The sequence below is a fragment of the Muscardinus avellanarius genome (genome assembly GCF_963383645.1).
Source record: "Muscardinus avellanarius genome assembly, chromosome: 1".
Classification (NCBI taxonomy): Eukaryota; Metazoa; Chordata; class Mammalia; order Rodentia; family Gliridae; genus Muscardinus; species Muscardinus avellanarius.
Window position 1 is genome coordinate 111,087,558 of NC_137786.1, and position 24,675 is coordinate 111,112,232.

The 24,675-nt window shown below is 48.5% G+C and overlaps 1 protein-coding gene across 1 annotated transcript in view; it reads left to right on the forward strand.

Moving 5' to 3' along the window:
• Positions 1–19,045, forward strand: part of CATSPER3 (cation channel sperm associated 3) — a gene marked incomplete at both ends in the record, with an annotated part of 24,473 nt that extends 5,428 nt beyond the window's left edge. The window contains 6 exons of the mRNA XM_080713458.1: positions 7,348–7,587; positions 13,214–13,396; positions 14,506–14,646; positions 14,980–15,099; positions 16,536–16,690; positions 18,943–19,045. Of these exons, the coding sequence (XP_080569584.1) occupies positions 7,348–7,587; positions 13,214–13,396; positions 14,506–14,646; positions 14,980–15,099; positions 16,536–16,690; positions 18,943–19,045 (942 nt within the window). The remainder of the gene's footprint in view (positions 1–7,347; positions 7,588–13,213; positions 13,397–14,505; positions 14,647–14,979; positions 15,100–16,535; positions 16,691–18,942) is intronic.
• Positions 19,046–24,675: the final 5,630 nt, after the last annotated feature.

Genomic DNA, 24,675 nt, shown 5'->3' on the forward strand with positions numbered 1-24,675 from the left:
CAAATTCAGCAAAGCTACAAACTGTAAGAACAATAAAAATCAGTTGTATTTCTAAATACTGGCAATTAACAATCTGAGAAGGAAATCAAGAAAATTCCGTTTTAAGGAGACTTCCGGGAAGATGGCGACCGAGAAGAGCGGGGCTTAAGAGCCCCGCTAACAACAAATCTCCATTACCACTAAATCAGCGCCTTTCAAAGCCAGAAAACAACATCACCAGAGAAACAAAAAAAATCACCAGGCTCCAGAAAGCGGACTGAGAACAGAGCCACAGAGGAGATCCTCACGCCCGAGGACGCGGCAGACGCAGCAGCAGTGCCATACTGCTGGCGGCACCAGCAAATTCACGGGACGGCCACAGCAGGCCAAGGGGAGCCGCTGCAGAACAGCCAGACGGGATTTCTCGGCGCAGAGGACATCTAAAGCTCCCAGTGGCTGAGCTCAGCACACGCTGCAGGGATTCAGAGTGGAAATCAAAACCAAGAAAAAAAAAAAAACGCCAGCCCAACAGCCGAGGGCGTAGCAGCGGCGCCATATTGCCACCGGCGGCAGCAGCACCGAATTCACCGAATTCAGTACAGCTACACCTGCGTACTCAAGAACAGTGAGTCAAATTGCGGGCCACAGCGGAGAAATCCCAGTACTGTACTCACTGGGACTTGACCCAATGGGAGAGGGGCGGTGGCAGTGATATCACACCATAGGAGAACGTGCAACCTGGCACCCCCCCACAGTCTAAAGCAGCCTCTATCGACTCTCTGGGTCGGAGACTCTGTGATACAACCCAGTAAAGGAGTAGTGGGGTCTGAGATACTACTGACTCGAGATCCAGAACACCTTAAGTGAAGTCATAGTGACCCAAGGGAAGAACCCAGAGAAGGCACAAACTTCCGAAATCATGGGAAAGAGGAATAATACTGGAGCAATGAATGCTCACAACCCCACAACATCAGAACCCGATAAAACAGAAATTCAGAGATTTCTAGAAGATCAAATCAGGAAAATAACTGTAGAAATAATAGAGGTGCTTCGAAAAGAACTCAGAGAGAGCCAAAAAGAGATAAAGGATGCAATTAATGAAGTAAAGGCCTCAATTCAAAGCACAAACAACCGATTAGAACACATGGAGAACAGAATCTCGCTCTTAGAAGATGATCATTCCAAAAATGAACGCATAGTTTCTAATCTAGGAAAAAATATCCGACAGCAGGAATCTGATATTGAAGAAATATGGGCCCATTTTAAGAGAGCTAACCTAAGAATAATTGGAATAGAGGAGGAGAAAGAAAGTGCAACCAAAGAGATCAACAATCTCTTCAAGGAAGTAATAGCAGAAAATTTTCCAGACATAGAGCAAGAGGTTGATACACAGGTCCAGGAAACTTATAGAACTCCCTTTAGACAGGATCAGAGAAGAGGATCCCCACGCCACATAATTGTCAAAATGACCAATGTGGAAGCCAAGCAGAGAATCTTAAAGGCAACAAAAGCAAAGGGCCAAGTGACATTCAGAGGCAAACCAATTAGAATCACTCCAGACTTCACAAACCAAGTCATGAGAGCCAGAAGGGCTTGGAGTAACATATTCCCAATTTTGAAAGAAAACAACTTCCAGCCAAAAATTTCCTACCCAGCAAATCTTTCTATCAAATTAGATGGAAAAATAAGAAGCTTCCATGACAAACAGAAACTGAAGGAATTTATGTCTTCAAAACCAGCACTAGAGAAAATACTCAAAGAGATTAACTACAAAGAAGAAATAGGTAACACACATCAGAACTAGAGAAACAAGATTTTCCATCCAACAGACAAATAAGATTGGTTATCTGTGGAGATTCATTATTTATGTTAGTCTTTTAACTATCTCTAAAGGGTATTGTTTGCCTTTATTGTTGTTAATTTTTAGGATTTCTAGTTGGAATATTAATATACCTTCAGATATAGCATTTGGAAATATTTTATCCCATTCTATTAGTAACTGTTAACTCTGTTTACATTGTCTTTGGATATACAATATGTTTTTTATTTTTTAGGGAGTTTGTATACTCTTCTGTTGCCTGTGCCATTGAAGTCATAACCAAGAAATCACTGCCAATTTCAATGTTGTGAGGTTTTATGACCCAGATTTTCTCCTAAAAGTTTATAGTCTTAAGATTTATATTTAGGTCTTTTATCTATTTTGAGTTAATATTTGTATATGGGATTAGGTAAGGGTCCAATTTTATTCTTTTCCATGTAATTATTATTTTTCAACAATATTTAGTTAAAAGATTATTATTTCTACCACCAAATGTTCGTGGAAACCTTGTCAAAAATAACTTGACAATATAGGGAAGAATTTAGGTCTAGGCTTTTATTTAACTCCAATGGTTTATATATCTGCCTTCAGAATAGTACTACACTGTTTCAATTATTGTAGCTTTATATGGTTTGAAATCAGAAAATATATATCTTCTAGCTTTGTTCTTTTTCAAGATCGTTGTGGGTACCTAGAGTCCATATTCCATATTAGGATAGATTTTTTTTTCTGAAAAATAAATATATAAATATATGATAGTTTCACCTAAAAAATAGGAAAAATAGATTCCCTGGTAAGAAAGAAAGCAAAAAGAAATATTGAAATGTTATCTTTAAGTCATCAAAAGCTTGGTATCAGACAAATGAAACTGTTATGTGAGACTATCATTTTTAATTTTTGATAATTTGCTATAATACTAGATGTCAATCACTAAGCCAAGCATGGGAGGGGGGGATAGGGAGAGAATGGGGTGGGGATCGGGTGGGGGCTGACAGGGAAATGTGTGCATGTATGTCTACAAAAGTATGTATCCCACTATGATGTACGAATACAGTGCACCAATTAAAAGAAAAAAAAAGAAAAAAAAAAAGAAAATTCCATTTACAATAGAAACCAAAAGAATAAAATACCTAGAAATAATTTTAACTTAGGTATTTAAGAGAAGTGGATACTAGTTATTACAGAATATTGCTGAAAGAAACTGGAAAAAGATTGAATAAGTAGAAAGCGATCTGTGTTTGTTAATGGATTAGAAGACCTACTCTTATTACAGTGGCAGAACTCTCCAAAGTGATCCACAACATTCAATGAAATCCCTTTTACAATTTCAATATCCCTTTTGCCCCTAGAAAGGTAAAAGCAGATGTTTAAACTCATATAGATGAACAAGGAGCCCCCAAAGAGCAAAAACAGTATTCAAAATGAAGAACAACAAAAAAAAATTTTTTTTGCGAGTCTGGGGATGGAACCCAGGGGCATGGTACTGGGGTTCCTGGAAACCCTTCTACCTCCGGGCTACACTCTCAGACCTATTTTTATACTTTTTTATTTGGAAACAGGGTCTCTTAAGCCAGCGCGGCTGGCTTCGAACCTGCGTGATCCTCCTGTCTCCGCCTCCCAAGCGCGGGGATTACAAGCGTGCGCCACCACGCCTGGGCTTTTATTCTTTATTTTTTGAGACAGGGTCTCACTGAGTTGCGGAGGGCCTCACTAGTAGCTGAGACTGTCCGTGAACCGCAGTCCTCCAGTCTCTGCCTCCCAAATGCTGGGATTACAAGTGTGCACCACCACACCCAGCTTTGAAGAACAAATTGGAGGACTTGTAACTTACTACAATGATATAGTAGAAATAAATGCTAATATTGATTTTTGGAGAAGGATGACAAGACAATTCAATGGAGAAAGAGTAGTATCCAACAGATAGAGTTTGGACAACTTGAGCTCCACATGCAAGAGTGAAGCTGGGCCTTCACATCATAGCAGCAAATGCATTAAAAATGAATCTAGATGCTGGGTGTGGTGGCGCAGGCTTGTAATCCCAGCATTTGGGAGGCTGGGACAGGAGGAGCAAGGTTCTCAGAGAGCCTTAGCTACTTAGTGAGGCCCTTTGCAACTCAGTGAGACCCTGTTTCAAAATACAGAATAAAAAATGGGGCTGGGGGTGTAGTTCGGAGGTAGAATGCCCCTGGGTTCCATCCTCAGTACTGCGGGGCGGGGATGGGGGAGAGAAATTTACAACCTAATATTTCTTTTATTACCTGTGCTTTTATGTTTTCATTAAAAATTCTTACCCAGACCAAGATCATAGTGTGTCCTCTATGTTTTCTTTTTGTAGACAAACAATTTAAATGAAAAAATTAAATTGCCACAGAATACATATGTATATACTATATATGTAATGTCTAAAAAAATGCAAAACAAAGCTGGGTATGATGGCATGTGCCTGTAATCCCAGTGCTTAGGAGGCTGAGACAGGAAGATTAAAGGTTTACAGCCAGCTTCAGTAGGGTCCTGTTTCAAAATAAAAGATGAAGCCAGGTGTGGTGGCGCACACTTGTAATCCCAGCACTTGGGAGGCTGAGACAGGAGGATCGTGGTTTGCAGACAGCTGCAGCTACTTAGCGAGGCCCTTTGCAACTCAGTGAGACCCTGTTTCAAGGTAAAGAATTAAAAATAGGGCTGGGGTGTAGCTCGGAGGTAGATTGTTTCTGGGTTCCATCCCCAGTAACACACACACACACACACACACACACACACACACACACACACACACACACAAAGATGAAAAGAACTAGGGGTGTAACTTGGAGGTAGAACGTCCCTGGGTTTAATCAGCAGTACCAAGGAAACCTCCCAGCAAAACAATAACATATATTTTAGGGATACCTATGTAGTAAAAGAAATAAAATATATAAACATGATGAACTTCAAAATTATAATGGGGCTACTTTTGTGAGAAGGGATTTGATTGAGGGACTCTGTAATATTGTATTTCTTAAGCTGACTGGTAAGTATATATCCATTTTATTATTCTCTATAACTTCTGTGTATCTTAAATGTTAAATAGTAATTTAAAAAATAAAGTAAAAGTAAGCCAGGGTATGGTGGTACACCATTGTAATCCCAGTAGTTGGGAGGCTGAGACAGGAGGATTGTGGGTTCGTGGACAGACACAGCTTACTTAGTGAGGCCTATTGCAACTTAGAGATAAATTGTTTTAAAATCAAGAATAAAAATTAGGGCTAGGGGTATAGCTCAGAAGTAGAATGCCCCTGGGTTCAATCCGTAGTACCGCAAAAAAGTATGTATAAATAGTTGTTATGCAGAGACTACAAATATAAATAAAGGGGACAAATAGAAACCCTAACGTTATTCAAATGGAGAGCTGTGACTTGAGATACAATTTCCAGTGCCCACCTCTGACACGTATGTATGTATTTTTATGGTACTGGATTGAATCCAGGGGTATTCTACCTGTGAGCTACACCTCTAGCCCTTTTTCTATTGGTGCATTGTAATTATACGTCATCCTGAGGTATAGAGTGCTAGGAATACACATGCGCACAACTCATGGACCATTTCCTGCCGGGCTTCAGCCCCTACTCCCCTTCTGCACACACATCTTTGAGATTGGCACTGATAATTCAATATATGCACATAGCATTATTTCAGCTGTTGCCTTCTGTCTCTCTCCGCCCTCCACCACTCCACTGGAGTCTCTGCTTGTCTACCTGAGATTACCCTTGCTTCCCAATTTCTATCTAGATCCACATATGAACGTACAGCTATTCACTTTTTGAAACTGGCTAATCTCACTTAGCATGATCTCAAATTCTATCCATTTTTCTGCAAATGAACATAATTTTGTTCTTCTTTATAGCTGAGTAGAATTACATTGTGTGAATATAACACAGGCTTGTCATCCATTTATCTGCTGATGGACACCTAGGCTGGCTCCAGGTTTGGCTCTTGTGAAGTGTGCTGCTAGAGACATGGGTATGCGTGAAGCACTGTGATGTTCTGACTTCAATTCCTTTGGAAAGATGCTCAGGAGAGCTATTCCTGGGCCATATAGTGGTTCCAGTCCTAACCTTCTGAGAAAGCCCTATACCGATCTGTCCAACAGTGTAATGTAATAGGGTCCCCATATCCTCACTAGCATTTATTATTGTTTGCATTCTTGATGACTACCACTCTAACTGGAGTTAGAGAAAATAGTGTAATTTTGATTTGCACTTCCCTAATTGCTTATGGGGTTAAACTTTTATTCATATAATTGTTGGACGTTTGTATTTCTTCTTTTGAGAAGTGTCTATTCAGTTCAATGGCTCATTTTTCAATTTTTTTTTAGTGTTGTTAAGTTCTTTGTATACACTAGATATTTTTATTGGAGTTGTATCTAGCTAAGATCTGCTTCCATTCTGTATTTCTGTATTTATTTATTTATTTTTACGGGTCTGGGGATGAAACCCAGGGGATTTCGACCTCCAAACTACACCCCCTGCCCTATTTTTTTAATTCTTTATTTTGAAACAGGGTCTCACTAAGTTATGGAGGGCCTCACTAAGTAGCTGAGGCTGTCTGCAAACCGCAATCCTCCTGTCTCAGCCTCCTGAATGCTGGGATTACAAGCGTGCGCCATCATGCCTGGCCCATTCTGTAATATTTAAAAGATCATATATCTTGCCAGATATGGTGGTACATGCCTATAGTCCTAGTAGTTGGGAAGCTGAGACAGGAGGATTGCAGGCTTGAAGACAGCCTCAGCAACACAGTGAGACTCTCAACAACCTAATGAGACCCTGTTTCAAAATAAAAAATAAAGAGGCCTAGGGATGTAGCTCAGAGGTAGAAGGCCCCTGGATTCAATCTCAAATAATACATACATATGCGTGCGCGCGCGCACGCACACACACACACACACACAGAGATCATATATCTCAAAACATTTCTACCTCCCTCCAGAAGCCTTATCTACCTCCATTCAGCCCATCCCAAATTCATCTTAAAGACTTCTGTTTCCACAGTGGCTCTGCCTGAAACACCAGGAGTTGCGGGCCTCCCTCTTTCCTGCATCCCAGAGTCCATTGCAAGCCCTGTCCTCTCTGTCCACACATGCTCCTGGAACCTGCCCTCTTCTCTCTCACAGGGCCACTGCTGCTAAGCACTGTCACCCCCCTGCCCTGCCTCCTGGTTGCTCTTGCCAGCTCCCCTAGCCTCCCGCCACGACGTAGCAGCCGAGATCTCTTAAGAAGGGAGAGCAGTTCTGATCACTCCCTTGCTCGGCGTCCCTGGAGGCTGAGATGACAGTGCTGGTCCCCTCTCTTTCCCTGACTTGGACTTGTGTAGCCATCCTCTCCATCCATCAGTCAGTCATTCCCAAATGTCTAAGGTCAGACCTGGGTGCTGAGAGCATGGGGAGGCAAGACCCAGGATGGAAGGGGAGCCCAGCAGGCTGGGAGCCTGTGCGTGCCAGGACTCCACAGAGTGGGCTGGGACCGTGGGGCCTGCATCCTGGTTTGAGCTCTCCGACCCTTGCCACCCTGCAGGTCTCAGAGATTGTCTTTGTGTCCATCTATGCTGCTGAGTTCTGTATGAAGGTCTACGTGGACCCCGTCGACTACTGGAAGGACGGCTACAACCTGCTGGATGTGATCATCCTCCTCATCATCACCATCCCCTACATGCTCAGCAGGTTATACGGCAGGCACTACCCCTACCTCAACATCGCTGATGGCATACAGTCTCTGCGCATTCTCAAGCTTATCCCCTACAGCATCGGCATCCGGGTGAGCGCCTGGGAGCACCCATGTGGGAGGGAGCTGGAGGTCCCACCTGCACACTGGCCCCTTTAAGAGAGAATAATTAGCTTGGCCACCGTACATGCCTGTAATTCCAACACTGGAGATGGAGACAGGAGGATCCTAGGTTTAAGACTAGCCTCAGCAACTTAGACTTGGCAACCTACTGAGACCCTGTTTCAAAACCCAAAAAAAGTTTTGTTATTTTTTTTTTCCAGTACTGAGGATTGAACCCAGGGGCATTCTACCTCCGGGATACCCTCCCAGCTCTATTTTATTCTTTATTTTGAGACAGGGTCTAACTAAGTTGTGGAGGGCCTCACTAAGTTGATGAGGCTGTCTGCAAACCTGTGATTCTCCTGTCTCAGTCTCCCAAGTACTGGGATTATAATCACGTGCCACCATGCCCAGAAAAACAAAATGTTTAAAAAGGCTGGTGGTGTAACTTGTAGGTAAATGCCCCTGAGTTCATTCTCCAATACCACACACACACACAAAAAAAAAAAAAAAAAATAATAATTATTTGACTACTATCTTTCAGCTAATGAGTCTTACGGTATGGCAGATTGACATATGCCAGTATTATCTCAATTAATCTTTTTTTTTTTTGGTGGTGGTGGTGCTGGGGGTGGAACCCAGGGGCTTTTCTACCTTTGGGCTATACTCCCAGGCCTATTTTATACTTTATTTGGAAACAGGGTCTCACTAAGTTACTGAGAGCCTCACTCAGCAGCTGAGGCTGGCTTCAAACCTGTGCGATCCTCCTGTCTCAGCCTCCCAAGCGCTGGGATTACAAGCGTGAGCCACCACGCCCGGCAAAAAGAGGCCTCAATTAATCTTAAAATGATGGAAAGAAAAGTATTATAAGATCCATCACACAGATGAATAAATTGAGGCCCAAAGTCACTCAGTTAAATGTTGGGTTTGATGGTGTTTCTGACCGCAGAGGCCACCTGAACTTTTCTTTTCTCCCATGCTTCAGAGTGTCTTGCCTTCTTTTCTATTATTAATATTGTTGTTGTTGTTTTTATTATTGCAATGCTAGGGATGGAACCCAGGGCCTCACACACCCTGGGCAAGTATACTGCTGACCTCCATCCCCAGCCAGCAACTGACTTCTGTTTGGAGCAGATGCTTTAAATCACATGCCCAGAAACCTGCAGCTGTTTGGTGGCCTTGGCCAGTGACTGCTTGTCCCAGACAGCTAGAAACCTGCTGCTGCTCTCAGTGGGATTGTCTCTCTTTGTTGCAGCAGCTTGGAAGGTGGGGATCCCACGGCAAAGTCTTCTTGGCTTGACCAAGTCATGGAGTGAGCGGCCTGCCTTGGCTTGAGAGGTTTCAGAACAAGCCTCTGGGTGAGCCTTGTTTTCATCCGGGCCGCAGGCATGTGTCTGGATGCAGCGTGTTTGCCCTGGCAGCTGTTCTCCAGGAAGGGGCTGGTCTGGGCCTATTTGTCCAGTTGGGGTGTGTTGTATATCCTGCTGTGATTGCCCCCAGCCCTGGTCCTGGGAGTGGGTGGAACAAGTGAGAGCTCCCTGCCACCCACACCTTGCTGTCCTCTGCTTACATCATGTGCCTGTGTGTCCAGCCCCACCCCCTTTCCTGGCCAGGCTTCTGCAAAAAAAAGGAATCTGTAGCTGGGTGTGGTGGCACTCACCTGGAATTCCTATACTTTGGAGGCTGAGACAGGAGGATGGCAGGTTGGAGGCCAGCCTTAGCAACTTAATGAGACCCTGTTTGAAAAGAAAAAAAAAAATAAAATCGGACTGAAGGTATAGCTCAGAGGTAGAATACCCCTGGGTACTGGGGAGAAAAAAAAAAAAAAAAAAGGAATCTATGCTCCTGGCTTCTTCTGGAGTGACTAACCTCTCTCAGCTTGCCGTCAACCTCCTTTTCGTGAAATCCAGCAGTCCTTTTCCGTGTTACCGCTTTCTCTGGGTTCTGGTTGATATAGGCTGCCCCCTGAGGCGCCCAGAGTTGATAGAGTTAAGTCAGGAGGGTTGTGAATCACTGTGACAGGCTTCCCTGGGTGATAGGCTGGGTTGTGTGGCTGGGGAAGGTGGGTCCCTGGGTGTGACCCTAGTGGCTGTGCTGGTGTCTCTGACCCCCTTGCTTGCTGGCCCTCTCTTGATCCTGGCCTCTGGGATGTGAGAGCGGAGCTTTGCACGCTCTCCCCCACTGCCCGCCCCATGACCTGAGCTCCAGCCCCAGGTGGGCTCTGTGAACCCAGAATCTCCAAAACATGGCGAGCAAGCAGTGGCCCTTCCCCCGCGCCGTGTGTTAGTGGCTGTGGGTGCAGCGGGGAGCATGGCTGAACCTCTTTCTCCAGTCTGGCTGTGCAGCCTGCCTTTTCCTGGCTGGGCCAGTGGACTCATTTCCTTAGGAATGTTCTGCGTTCTCTTTCCCTCCATCCTCTGCAAATTCCCTGTGGGTGACTTTCTCACTTCCCAAGACTCCACCTGCTGCACCTCTGTGGTCTTGTCCCCCCACCCTGTGGCCCCAACCCTGGCTCTTCTTTTAGTAGTTTGTGTTTTGGTGGAGCGTGTCCTCTACCCCGTTCTGTTGCCAGTCCTAACTCGGAATGGCCACCTTGACTCTTCCCTCTCTTGGTCTAGTTCTGTGGCCTCCTGTTGATTTGTTCATATCTCTCTCTCTCTCTCTCTCTCTCTCTCTCTCTCTCTCTCTCTCTCTCTCTCTCTCTCACACACACACACACACACACACACACACACACACACACCACCACCACCACCACCACCACCACCACCACCTCCAGCCTTCACCCAAATTCCCTCAATGGCCTCCATGGGGGAGTCTTCTGAAGACCCCACAGCATGATACTTTCTGCTTCAAGCTCCTTATGCACAGACTGGGGACAGCCCCATGCCATGCCCCAGCAGGAAGGGAAGGGAGTGTCTGTGGTGCTGGGTGTTGGAGCTGGTGTCAGGCATAGATAAGAGGAAGGCAGGTGGATAAGGAAAAAGGCTGGAGCCCTAGGAAGGTCACCATCAAGTGGTGGGACCTCGGGCGAGGGAGTGATCAGATGGTGGAAGTGCGGCCCAGCTTTTCCTGGTGTTGGGTCCCAAGGAAGCAGGGCCCTGGAGTGGTTCGAGGCTCACTGGAGATAAGGAAGCCCAGGGACAGAGGTCTGGCAGATGGTGCCTCATCTGTGAGGATGCAGAAAGCATCGGGTGACAGTGGGACAGGTTGGGGAGGGTGGTGAGCTTGGAGGCAGAGATTACAGGGCCTGAGGGGGGCAAGCTGAAAGTTTAGTCCTGTCTGGAAGCAGGGACTTTGCCCACAGAGGCTGGGCCCCCAAGGACAAGGCAGAGGGTGGTTCCCTGACCTGAGCCACTGAGGGATAAGCAGTCTTCCTGCAGAGTCCTGCTGGGGAGTGAGAGGTCAGGTAAGAGACAGTCTTTGTTTTGTTAGTGTGTGTTGTTAGTGTGTTTGTGTATGTGTGTGTTGTTATTGGTACTGGAGATTAAACTCGAGGGCATTCTACCTCTGAGCCTCAGCCCTATTTTGTTTATTATTATTATATTATTATTATTATTGTTATTTTTGTGGTATTAGGGATGGAACCCAGGGGCCTTCTACCTCCATGCTATACCTCCAGACCTATTTTCTATTGTTATTTGGAAACAGGGTCTCACTAAGTTGCTGAGAGCCTCACTAAGCTGCTGAGGCTGGCTTTGAACCTGCGATCCTCCTGCCTCAGCCTCCCAAGGGCCGGGATTCGGGATTACAAGCGTGCGCACCACGCCCGGCTCTTGTTTATTATTTTGAAATAGGGTCTCGTGAGGTTGCTGAGGGTCTTCCCAAGCTATTGAGTTGTTTTTGTTTTTGCCGTACTAGGGATTGAGCCCAGGGGTATTCTACCACTGAGCTGCATCCCCAGCCCTTTTCCTGTTTAATTTTGAGACAAGGTCTTGCTAAATTGTCCAGCCTGGCCTTGAACTTGTGATCATCCTGCCTCAGCCTCCCAAGTACTGGGATTATAAACATGTGCCACTGTGCCTGGCTAAAAGGACTTTTATATGAGGCGGGCAGAGAGGACACTGTGGATATGGGTACCAGGAACACGTGGAAGTCATGTGAGAAAGAGAGTGATGGGCATGGCGGAGGGAGAGGAGGCCCAGGGCTGCGGGGATGAAGAGAAGGGATGGCAGGAGGGGCTCATCTGGAAGGAAGGTGCAGGGGCCCAGCTCGGCACCTGGTGAGGCTGGGCACCAGCTGCCTGCTGATGCTCTAGTCTTGGCTGTGTCTTGGCTGCCTGGTCAGAAGGTAAAGGTCTAAGGTCCTATGGTGGAGGCAGCCCTGCCTCCTGGCCTGGGACGCTCCCTGCTGGCCACGAGCAGATCCTGAGCACACTGGGCTTCCTGGGTGCCTTCAGGCCTTTGCTCAGCCTTGATCCTTGCAGACACACAGCGGCCCTTGGGGATGTGGAGCATACATCCCAGCTTTGGCCTTAGGGGTTTTCTGTCATTAAGCAGACCCTTATATCTCAAGGTGGTTCCCTGGGCTCAGCAGCCGCCCTGGCTGTGGCTCTAGTGCAGACATTAAATGTCATGGGGCCCCTGTGCACTGTGTACCCTCTGTGCACCCTGTGCACCCTCTGTGCACTGGGTCCCTGCGCTCAGGGTCACTTGTGGTTGGAGCTGATGAATGGGGCAAAGGATGTGAGAATTAGTCCCAGCTCTGCCATCACACTTGAAAGTGACCCCAACAGTTTATTTCTCTTAGCACCTGGCCCTGTATCCTGAATAATGGTAACTGACCTAGCTCACAATTCTGTCTGTGAAAATTTTCTTGGTAGATGAACTCAGATGGAGCATTTGTTCCATGCAGATTGCCAGAATGTGAAGATATATAGGTGACCTGGCAATGGAGGGGGGACAAGACAAATGCATGTCACAGGGGAAGACTGAGGTCTCAAAGTGGGTAACTGCCTTCGAAAGTGAGGCCCAGAAAAAGAAAAGAACCATATTCCTGTGTGTGTGTGTGTGTGTGTGTGTGTGTGTGTGTGTGTAGTACTAGGGATTGAACCCAGAGACACTCTACCTCTAAGCTACATCTTGACCCTATTTTACTTTTAATTTTGAAACAAGGTCTAAGTTGCTAAGGCTGGCCTCAAACCTGTGATCCTCCCCATACTGGGATTCCCAGTGTCCACCATCGTGCCCAGCCACCACATTCCTCTCGACCCTCTCCACTCTCACTCTTGGGTAGTCCCCCTGCTCCTCCTGGGGGCTGCCCTCAGCTGAGAAGCAGGAGCAGGATGCCCTGGGGTGACCACAGAGCCCAGGGAGGGGTCAAGGGGTATGGTGCTAACATACCTGTTAGAGTGGTGCTAACAGGGAGACTGTTGCAGATTAGAGATCATGGGTACGGTCGGCCTGTAGGTGGCCGAGGATGGGTGCTGGACATTGGTGAACCACAGTCGATTGGTGCAGCCCTCAGACTGGGCATGGTTCTTCATTCATTTATTTGATCAATACTTCCTGAGCATGTGCTGGCCATGGCACCGGATGCTGAGACGGCTTGAGTTGGGCTCGAGTCTGGACCTCTGTACCCTGGGCCCCCCAGCTTGCTACTCTTGCCTGCCTCGTAGACACTCATCACCGCTTTGGGGCAGACGGTCTACACCGTGGCATCTGTGCTCACCCTACTCTTCCTCCTGATGTACATCTTCGCTGTCTTGGGCTTCTGCCTGTTTGGAGTTTCAGAGAACGGCGACCTGAGTAACTGGGGGAACCTAGCCGTGGCCTTCTTCACCCTCTTCAGCTTGACTACGGTACTGTTTGGGAACAGTGGCAAGGGTGGGGACCTGGGTTAGGGGCCTCCCAGATGGTGTGGGCAGGAAGACACAGTTAGGAGGGCCTAATGTGGTCTTTCTCATTGAGTACTGAGTTGGACTCAGGGACACTGGAGGCTGGCTCCCAGGACTAGTCAGAGATAAGGATTCATGTCTTTCTCTCTTCTGTGACTCCTTGGAGCGTTCCCATGTGTCCCGTAGTGTCATAAAACTTGTCGAAGTGTTCTCGAGTGACACTTCATTTGGTTTATGTGTAAATTAGGAAGGAAACCCATTCCATAGCCTTTTTTTTTTTTTTTAAGAAACAAGCTGTTGTCACAAACTCCCCTCCCCCAAGAATAAGAACACAGCTCAAGTTTAGGAGTACAGACTCTGTTGAACTTTATAAAGAGTAGGGTTTAGCCGGGTGCACGATTGTAATCCCAGCACTTGGGAGGCTGAGACAGGAGGATTGCAGGTTCGTGGCCAGCCTCAGCTACTTAGTGAGGCCTTTTGCAACTCAGTGAGATCCTGTTTCAAAATAAAGAATAAAAAATAGGTCTAGGGGTTTAAGCTCAGAGGTAGAATGCCCCTGGGTTCCATCCAATACCACCAAAAAAAAAAAAAAAATAGGCTTTTAGCTGGGCACATTGGTCCACACCTGTAATCCCAATACTTGGGAGGCTAAACAGGGGGATTGCAGATTCGAAGCCAGCTTCAGCAACGTAGTGAGGTCCCGTTTCAAAATAAAAAGGGATAGGGGTATAGTTTAGATGTAGAATGTGCCTGGGTTCAATCCCCAGTCAGTCTCAGTCTCCCCCCCCCCGCCCCTCTCACGCACACCACACTGGCATCTTTTCAGAGATGGGCACAGCAAGAGGCAGTGTGTTTTCACGGATAATGGGAGGCCTCTGCTGGTGCACACCCAGTGCTGCCTGTGTTTCCTGGCCATTCTGTATAGACTGGAGCCAGTGGGTTGGAGAGGTGTTGGAGGGCTGATGTGGAGGCAGAGGAAGCCTCCCCCTGGTTGGGGTTGGGGCTCCCTTAGCATAGGTGAGGTGAGGCCTACTTCTCTGGGCCCTGGCGCTCCGCATGCCCTGCCCTGACAGGTTGATGGCTGGACGAATCTGCAAAAGCATTTGGACCAGAGGAATTTTGGTCTGAGCCGGGCGTTCACCATCATCTTCATCTTGCTGGCCTCCTTCATCTTCCTCAGCATGTTCGTGGGGGTGATGATCATTCACACGGAGGTGAGACTGTGCTTGCGTGGCGGGGGACGGGCTAGGTGTGGCGGGTGTAGGCCTGGGCCAGCTCTCCAGGGAGAGCAGAGCTGTGTGTCCTTTCTTAAGTGGAGCGAAGGTGACTGCACAGGCCCTGCTGGTATCCACCCAGCTCTCCCCTGGGCAGTGGGGCTTGAGAAGCCACTGTAGCTATGGCTGGCAGCTGGAGGTTGGGGGTCGGCCCTGTGTGGGTGGATCCTTCTGCTGAGGATCTGAGCCACAAGGCAAGGTTAGGCAAGGAAACAGACCAGGCAGCGGGTGTATGGGGCGAGGTCCTGACTCACCTCACCCCTGACTCTCTAGGACTCCATCAAAAAGTTTGAACGCGAGCGGATGCAGGAAAGGCACGAGACGCTTATGGAGGAGAAGCAGATGATCCTGAAGCGACAGCAGGAGGAGGTCGACAGGCTGCTGCAGGCACAGGCGAGTGGCCCACAGGCGGAGCAGTGGACAGGGACAGCCAGGACCGAAGGAAGGGGAGGAGGACGGGGCTGGGCATTAGAGCCCAGGTGGCCTTCAGCATCTATGGCTTCAGCTGAAGTGATACCTCCCCACTGTTTCTCCCAGAGTCAACCTTTTTCTTTCTGTTTTTTTTTTGTTTGTTTTTCTGAACCTCTTGGGATGTTGAGTGCTGCGATTATAATGGCTCCACTTTAGTCCACCTTTCTGTTGTTAAGACCAAAATACCTGATAAGAACAACTTAGAAAAAGAAGTTTATTTGGGCTAACAGTTTCAGAGGTCAGTCCATAATGGGCCAGCTCCAAGGCAGAAACTATGTGGTTGCAGGCATAGTGGAGGAATGCACTGCCATCTCAGACTGCCCTAGAAGAGATAGAGGAGAGGACTAGAGACATAGGTAGTCCCCAAGGCCACGCCCCCAGCGACCCATCTCCTCCTCATGCCTCACCTCTGAACCTTTCTGCATTGCAGACCCTCCCTTCCCTCAACACATGAGCTTTGGGGGGATATTTTAGCCCAAACCTCACCAGGCCCCTTGTTTGTGGCAAAAGTCCACTGTGGGACCCTTGGGGCCAGGCAAGTCTGTGCTTACTGGGTGCCAGGCAGCACAGTCCCAGGCCACTGGGTAGGTGAGGAGGAAGAGGCTCTGAATGGGTGTCACTCAACCTTGGTTTTCTCAAGCTTCTAAAGCCAGGGGAAGAATGGCCACAGCAAGTCACAGGGTCTTTGCCAGTGATGAGAAAACCACAAGGGCTGGTGCTGGGGCTCTTTTCTGTCTAGGCGCTCTTGACCCAGTTTTGGTGCTCTGCTGGGTCTCCCCATCTGCCAGTACCACCCTCCTGTGCCTCTTCCCTGAGGTGAAGACAAATGTCTAGACTGCGCCGAAGCTTTGTCAGGGCTTGAGGGCACACTCAGACTCTGGCTGGTTCCTTTGTGTGCCACCTGCCCCATGTCTGGGATGGTGGCTTCTAAGCCTACCTCATCCACGAGGGCCTCCGCTCAGAGGGCTCAGGATAAACTTGTGACTCGGATCAAGACATCCTGGGGCTGTGCATCGTGGTGCATGTCTGTAATCCCAGATCTTGGGAGACTGAGGCAGGAAGGTCCTAAGTTTGAGGCCAGCCTGGGTAACTTAATGATGCCCTTGGCCACTTAGACACTTTCTCAAAATAAATAAAAAGGGCTGGGATCTAGCTCAGTGCTATAATGGTATGATGGTATAATGTACCATTAAAAGTAGACACACACACACACACACACACACACACACACACACACGCACACACCCTGGGGTCAGGGCCAGGCCTCTGCCTGGGGCCCCTGTGGAGGACCCCCAGACCTCTGCGAGGCCAGGCTGCCACCTTCTGTCATTGCACTCTCGTTTTGTTTCCCTCTCTAGAAAAATGTTGGCAAGAATTTCAGTCAGTTGGTGGAAAACTTCAAGAAGACCCTGCGGCACAGTGACCCAATGGTCCTGGATGATTTTTGCACCAGCCTCCCTTTCATTGACATCTACTTGTCCACTCTGGACAACCAGGACTCTACTGTCAACAAGTCAGTCCCAGCCCATTTTTCCTGGTGCCCTGGGCTTCCTCCAGGTTGGGGCTGTGTCAGGGTCCTGGGGTGGGGTGCCCATGACTGATGTTTGGGGGCGAGGGGGTAGACCAAGGTCCTTTTTGGGAGTGCAGGAGTCTGTGTACACATGGGCTGGGCTATGGTGTGGCCGGAGGAATCTGCTGTCCCTGCCCCTCCCTGCCCCTCCTTGGCTTGTATTTAGATTCTGGCTCTTTCAATTCTCCAGGCCCCTCCTCATTAATCTCTTTTCATGGGGGAGATAAAATGCACTGGGTGGGAAGTCAAAGAGCTGAGGCTCCTGGACGGTCCATCCATCTTTATTTCTTCTTTCCCTGGCCCTATTCCCTGGCCCATCCTTTTGGAGGGGGATACTGAGGATTTCTACCTCTATATTACACTCCCAGCCCTATTTTATTTTTTATTTTGAAACAGAGTCTCTCTAAGTTGCTGAGGGCCTCACTAAGTTGCTGAGGCTAGCCTTGAACCTATGATCCTCCTGTCTCAGCCTCCAATGTTCTAGGATTATAGGCATGTGCCACCATGCCCAGCTTGCCCCTACCTTCTTTTGTGACCTTGGGCAAGTTTCTGCCCCTTTCTCACCTATCACACAAGGAGCCACTGGGCTGGTTAAATGAGAACAATGTATGTAAGCACTGAGCTAGGCCTGGCCTAGGGCTTGTCGCCAGCTCGGGTAATGACTGGCCATTACTGAGCAGGAAGTATATAAAAACCTGGCAGAGGGCTGGGCGTGGTGCGCACACTTGTCATCCCAGCATTTGGGAGGCTGAGACAGGAGGATCACAGTTTATGGACAGCCTCAGCTACTTAGTGAGGCCCTGTTTCAAAATAAAGAATAAAAAATTGGGCTGGGGGTATATCTCGGAGATAGAATGCCCCTGGGTTCCACCCCTAGTACCACAAAAAAGCAAAAACAAACAAAAAAAACAAAAAGTGGGCAGAGGATCTGTGGGCACTAGAGAGCCACGATGGGCTTCTGAGCAAGGGCAGACATAGAAGCCTAGCTTTTCAGTGGAAAGCCATTGGAGGGTTTCAGAGACTGGAAAAACTAAAAAGCAGGGGCTGGGGGCTTGGCGCTTTGGTACACGCCTATCATCCCAGTGCTTGGGAGGCTGAGACAGGATTTGGCAGGTTCGAGGCCAATCTCAGCAGTTTAGCCAGACCCTTAGCCACTTAGCAAGACCTTGTTTCAAAAATTAAAAATAAGGCTGGGCATGGTGGTGCACGCTTGTAATCCCAGTACTTAGGAGGCTGAGATAGGAGGATCGCAGGTTTACAGCCAGCCTCTGCAACTTAGTGAGGCCCTCCACAACTTAGTGAGAACCTGTTTCAAAATAAAGAATAAAGTAGGGCTGGGGGTGTAGCTTGGACGTAGAACACTCCTGGGTTCAATCCCTGGTACCACCAAAAAAAAAAAAAAAAAAAAAAGGAAAAAATTAAAAATAAATTGTGCATGGTGGTGCTCACCTGTAATCTCACCTGGGAGGCTGTGACTTGAGGATGGCTGGGTCAAGACCAGCCTCAGCCGGGCGTGGTGGCGCACACTTGTAATCCCCGCGCTTGGGAGGAGGAGACAGGAGGATTGCGCAGGTTCGAAGCCAGCCATGCTGGTTTAAGAGACTCTGTTTCCAAATAAATATATATATATAAAATAGGTCTGGGAGTGTAGCCCGGAGGTAGAAGGGCTTCCAGAAACCCCAGTACCACCAAAAAAAAAAAAAAAAAAAACCAATAAAAAAAAAAACAAGACCAGCCTCAGCAATTGCAAAATCTCAGCAACTTATTGAGACCCTGTTTCAAATTAAAACACAAACAAAATAAAAACAGAATATTTTTAAAAAGGACTAGGGGTGTAGGTCAGAGGTATAATGCTCCTGGGTTCAATCCCCAGTACCCCCAAAAAAGAAGGGGCCGGGGAATGCCCACTTTGGACCCAGGAATGGGTCAGGAACAGTCTGGGCACCAACACACAGTTCCTGTTGTCTGAGCCCAGGAGAGCTTCAACCTGATGCAGGAGGTGGGTGGTACAGAGGCCTCAGGCAGAGGCAGACCTGGGCTCCCGCTCACCTGATCTGGCTCTGAAGTCCTTGCTCTTTGCCCACTGCAAACTCGCTGGATGGGATAAGTGAGCAGATACAGGTGCCGGTGGGTGGGGCCAGCGTGGCTGGAGCTGCCCCATCTCAGATCCCCTCCTCCTGCTTGGAACCTTCCAGGCTTCAAGAGTTGTACTATGAGATTGTGAATGTGTTGAGCCTGATTCTGGAAGATCTGCCTGAGGAGAAGTCTGAGTCCTTCGAAAGGCTGGATGAGAGATAGCTGGCGGGCACAGAGGCTCTTAGGCACTGCGGCCTCGCAGACTGTGATGGTCCCCATTAAAGACAAGCTTTGAATTTGGCTTCTCCAGAGTACTGTGAGCTCAGTGCTTCTCCATTTGGGGGAGTTCGGCTGGGGTGGGTGCCCATGCATCTGATTCATCAATCCTGTAACACAGTGGATGGAGGGGGGCAGAAGGGAGGCTGGCACTCACCCTGGCCAGAGCTGGCATCTAGGGGCTCAGCCTCCCTGAACCCAGCAGCCAGGCCCCACTGGGCTCCTGGAGAAGCTGCCTGAGGACCACATACTGACAGGGCCTCCAGTAGCCCAATAAGAGTGAATGGCCCTGCCCACATGGCAGCCTCCAAGGCTGGTGAGGTGGCACCTCATCTGCTATGCTCTTGCTTTCTTGTGCATCCACCTTGTGGAGCCCCGCTTTAGGAAATCTGCGCTGGCCGGGCGTGGTGGCGCACGCTTGTGATCCCAGCATTTGGGAGGCTGAGACCGGAGGATCGCGGTTCACAGACAGCCTCAGCTACTTAGTGAGGCCCTCTGCAACTCAGTGAGACCCGGTTTCAAAATAAAGAATAAAAAATAGGGCAGGGGCTGTAGCTCGGAGGTAAAATACCCCTGGGTTCCATCCCCAGACCTGCAAAAAAAAAAAAAAAAAAAAAAAAGAAAAAAGAAAAAAAGTAAAAAGAAAATCTGCACTGATTTTCCCCCAGCACCCCCCAACAGGTCATCAGTATGGGGCAGCATGCTCTTCTGTGGGCTTGGAGCTCAAATTGAGGAACAGCGTGCTGGTGGGGGAGACCCTCGCACCAGGGCCTAGGGCAGCAGGCATTAGAGACTGCTTCCCTGTGGTTTGTTAGGACTCTTTTACTTAACTGATGGCATTTTCTGCATCATTCTTGGCCAAATGCCCAGTGCCAAATGCCCACCAGAGCTCCCAAGGCCCTGGCATCACTTTGACCCAACTCTCCTTGAGCTATTTGGAGGCCCCAGTGGAAGCTAGCATCCCTTGCTCCATTCCAGAGTCCTGGTGGTGCCCACTCTGCTTCCATTGGTGAGGAGCATGCCCGAAGCCATTTCAGATGGGGCGTGGGGGTATGTTCTGGGTAGAGCTGGGATGGGGGACTGACACCCATACCTGGGTACAGAAAAGACCCAAGACACACACTGGGGAGAAAGAAAACACACAGGGTAAGCTGGGTATGGTGGTGCAGGCCTGTAATCCCAGTACTTGGAAGGCTGAGACAGGAGGATCACAGGTCAAGGCCAGCCTCAGCAACTTAGTAATACTCTTAGAAACCCAGCAAGACCCTGTTTCAAAATAAAAAATAAAAAGGGCAGTGGGGACCCTTTGGTGGAGGGAATGCTGCCTGGCCACTTCCTGGGTGGGGAAGTCTCTGTGTCAGGGTCACCAGGAGGTGACCTTGAGATAGGTGGGATGTATATGTGCCTCGTGGCAGGGGAGGACCCCATGTGTCTGGGGATGACCCCAGACTAGGAGCTTCCAGAGGTGCCCTGGAGAGACGCTCTGTCAGCAGGACAGGCCGACCCCAGGTCCTGGCTCCAGTTCAGAGCTGGGAGAAGCACGTATTGTCAACTTCTCATACTATGTGTGACATGTAAGTTAGGAAACATTGGAACACACGAGTTCTCTCTCATCAGGAATCCTAGGAATTGCACTGGGCATCCAGGAACAAACATAAGATTTAAAACTCTGCCTGCAGCCGGGCCTGGTGGCGCACGCTTGTAATCCCCGTGCTTGGGAGGCGGAGACAGGAGGATCGCGCAGGTTCGAATCCAGCCGTGCTGGCTTAAAAGACCCTGTTTAAAAAAAAAATCTATATATATCTATATCTATCTATATCTATCTATCTATATCTATATCTATATCTATATCTATATCTATATCTATATATATGGTCTGGGAGTGAAGCCCGGAGGTAGAAGGGCTTCCAGGAACCCCAGTACCATCAAAAAAAAAAAACCCACAAACAAACAAATAAACAAAAACCTCTGCTTGCAAGGGGCAAAGATTTATTTTTTTCATATCAAAGTGCCATGATTTTAGAGTTAGGATACCTTGGGTTCTTAATCAGGTGACATTGGGCAAAGTGTCTGCTCTTTCGAAGCCTGGGTATTTCCTCTGAGAAATGAGAAGATAAAACTGACAGCCACAAGGATCAAACAGAATGGATGTGAGAGTACGAGAAAAGGAGTTGTCAGCTCATGACTGGTGCTTCCGGCCACCCACTCCACTTCTGCTGGGGACAGCCACAGTAGTTCCTGCTGGCCAGAGGCTGAGAGCCAACAGAGAGGGGGGCGGGGGAGTGGAGCTGAGCACAAAGCCGAGGTCAGGGACCTGCAGAGGGCGTTGCTTAGGTCTCCAGATTGAGTTGGTTCAGAACAGGCCCAGGCCCAGCAAGGTGGCGCTGGACATGGGCCACTGGGGTGTGGAGTGGGAGGGCAAGTACACTCGGCGCAAAAACGAGGCTTTCAGCGAGCAGAGAACTGGGAGGGAGTGACGTGCGACAGGGCTGGCCCAGCTCTGCTGGCGGAACAAACCGATGGCTATTTGGCACAAAGTCCCAAAGCTGCACTTCTACTGGGCTCTGTTGGCCTGCAGAGCAAACACTGGCAGACTGGAATTCCCACTTGGGCTCTCACCAACTCAAACAAGCTTGGCCAAGACCTTTGCTTGATTTGCTTGGGGCAGGAATGGCTCTGCTTGCCCTGCCTGGCTGTGGAAAGCAGGACCCTCTCCATCTCCAGCTCGGAATCCAGCAAGCTGTCCCCAGCGGCTAGCTCATCTTCACACGGCCAGCGTGGGGGACTGAGGGCTGCAGCAGGACACAGGGGACTTGGGGCCTAGGTCTCCTGCTCATCCCCAGGCCCTCTCCCAGCTCTTGTGGAAAGATCTGGAACCTAAAGACTGGAGGTGTTTAGAGTGTAGCCGATTTGTTTTTCTTTTTAAACTGCTTGTTGATTTCGCCAGCAGGGAACAGTTCCTATAGTGCAGAGATCACAGCAGTGACTAAGAATCTAAGACCTGGTGGTTCCAACAGTCCCTAGAATGTGGTAGTAAGATACTGGCAACTGTACACTTTGATGATGTCTTCAGATGAGGACGAGACAGGATGCCCGCTGAACCAAACCGACCTTCAACAGGCAGGCTTCGCTCTCAGTGCTGTTTCTACCTGTTTCAGGCTTGGTCTTGGGCCCCAAATGGCTTGTTCCATTGTCTCTCAAGTGAAGACGATTGTGGATTCCTAACCAGGCTCTGCAGATCAGAGGTTGTGGCTGGCTCTAGTCACGAGGTCAGAACAGGGGCAGCAGGGGAAGATAAACGTGACAGAGCAGAATTTGGCAACACGAGCATCCCTGTTCCTCCCTGCAGAGAATCTTCTCTGTGTCAGCCCCATACTGCTCCTTCCCTGAATTCTGTCTCGTTGGTTTTGTTTTGTGTGTGGCACTGGGGATTGAATCCAGGGGCGTTCTATCTCTGGGCTGCACTCGCTTTTTATTTTATTTTTTTATGTTGCGACAGGGTCTTGCTTAGTTTCTGAGGCTGGTCTTGAACCTGTGATTCTCTGGTCTCAGCCTCCAAAGTACTGGGATTACAGGTGTGTACTGCCATGCCTGGCTTTATCTAGGGTTTTATTGAGGCTCTTTGTGATGTGGTGCTGGGAAGCTGATGTGGGCTGGGAGTGGTGGAAAGTGGAGGGCTCTTGCTTCCTTGGGAGGCTCCTGGGTTCTCCTCCATGGTGGAGGATCAGGGCACAACAGAGAGGAAGGGGAGAGGCCAGCAGGTATATGAGTCTACCCAATAAGGAATGGGACAGGGGAGGGAAGAAGGTAAAGGCTGAGGGCTGGGACTTCTGAGCAGAGCTTCTGATATAGTGGGTGTGAGAAACCCAGGGAGGGGAGGAAGGGGATCTAAAGTGCCCTTATGGTCCACAAATTATATCCCTATTGCTGTCCTCTGGGAGAGGCAAGTAATGATGGGAATTAATGAAATATTACTTTTACTTGCTATACTGTACCTTTAAAAATGGAACCCCATGAATACTACATTAGACCATGTAGAATCTAGATTTTATTCCAGTTATATAAAAGAGGATAGGTGTGGTAGTGTATGCCTGTAATACCATTACTTTCAAGGCTGAGACGAGAGGATTTCAGGTTTGAGGCCAGCCTCAGAAACTTTTTGAGACCCTCAGCAAAACCTTAACCCTGCTTCAAAAATAAAAAGAGCTGGGGGTGTAGCTTGGTGGTCCAATCCCTAATACCAAAAAAACAAAAAGTGGCCGGGCGTGGTGGCGTACGCTTGTAATCTCTGCACTTGGGAGGCGGAGACAGGAGGATTGCGCAGGTTCGAAGCCAGCTGTGCTGGCTTAAGAGACCCTGTTTCCAAAAATAAAAAAGTATAAAATAGGTCTGGGAGTGTAGCCCAGAGGTAGAAGGGCTTCCAGGAACCCCAGTACCACCAAAAAAAGAAAAAAAAAAAGTGATCCCCTTGGGATGTAGTGTGATGGTAGACACTTGCCTAGAATGGGCAAGGCCTGGGTTCCTTCCTCAGTACCACATACACACAATCCCCCTTTATAATAGACTGTTCCGGTTAAAACTGGGAAGTCTCAAGGGCATTATAAACCACAATCTGAGGGCCTGGCTGGGACCAGAGATCTCTGGCTTTTTTGCAAAATGAAACTGAAGTCTCAGAAGAGTGTGGAAGAGGCCAGAGGGAAATGAAAATGTGTTCTAAGAGTCTGTCAAATGAGATTGATGAGCCCGTGTAGACTGGTGATGGGGACTTTGGGGCTCTCATAGCAGGGATGAGATTCCTTTCTGAACAGGGCTTGGCTTGGAGGAGGGAAGGAGGCCGCTCAGGTGGGCCTGGTTGCCTGGTACCTTGGCTTCTCAGAGCCTGGCCAAGGCTCTGAAGTCGGCTGGCCTGGAAGTGCTGAGAGCTGTAGAGATTGTATGCAGTGTATGCAGAAGGGGTGGTGACTGTGGTGCCTAATCAGGAAATTACAGCCTGAGCAGAGAGGCTTTGGCTTAGATGTTGCCTTCCCTGGGCCTCAGCAAGGCAGGCCTGCAAGGAGGCTTGGCTGCACCCAAGCCATGTGCTTAGAGCATGGACGAGCCAGCCTCTGCACCTGCTGATAACGCATTGGCGGGTGGGAGTTATGACACCTGGAGGGGACACCTTGGGAGTCTCTTGGCCAGAGTAGGGGTTTTAGTTTAGTTTTTTTTTTTTAAACTGGATCCTTCAGAGACCAGTGGAAAAGGAGGGAAATACTGTCAGGTGAGAAAAGCCTATTGCAGAATTGTACCTATGTGACACCATCTGTATTAAAAAGAAACAAAAAGCCAGGAGCAAAGGTGCACGCCTGTAATCCCAGTATTTAGGATGCTGAGACAAGAGGATCACATGTTAAGGCCAGTACATGGTAGCTTAGCAGGACCTGGTCTCAAAATAAACGAGGTCTGGGGTATAGCTCCATTGTAGGAACCCCTTGGGTTCAATCTCTAGTAACACACACACACACACACACACACACACACACACACACACACAAGCCACACACACAAAGTGTAGATTTTTTTCTCCTTTTTAGTGT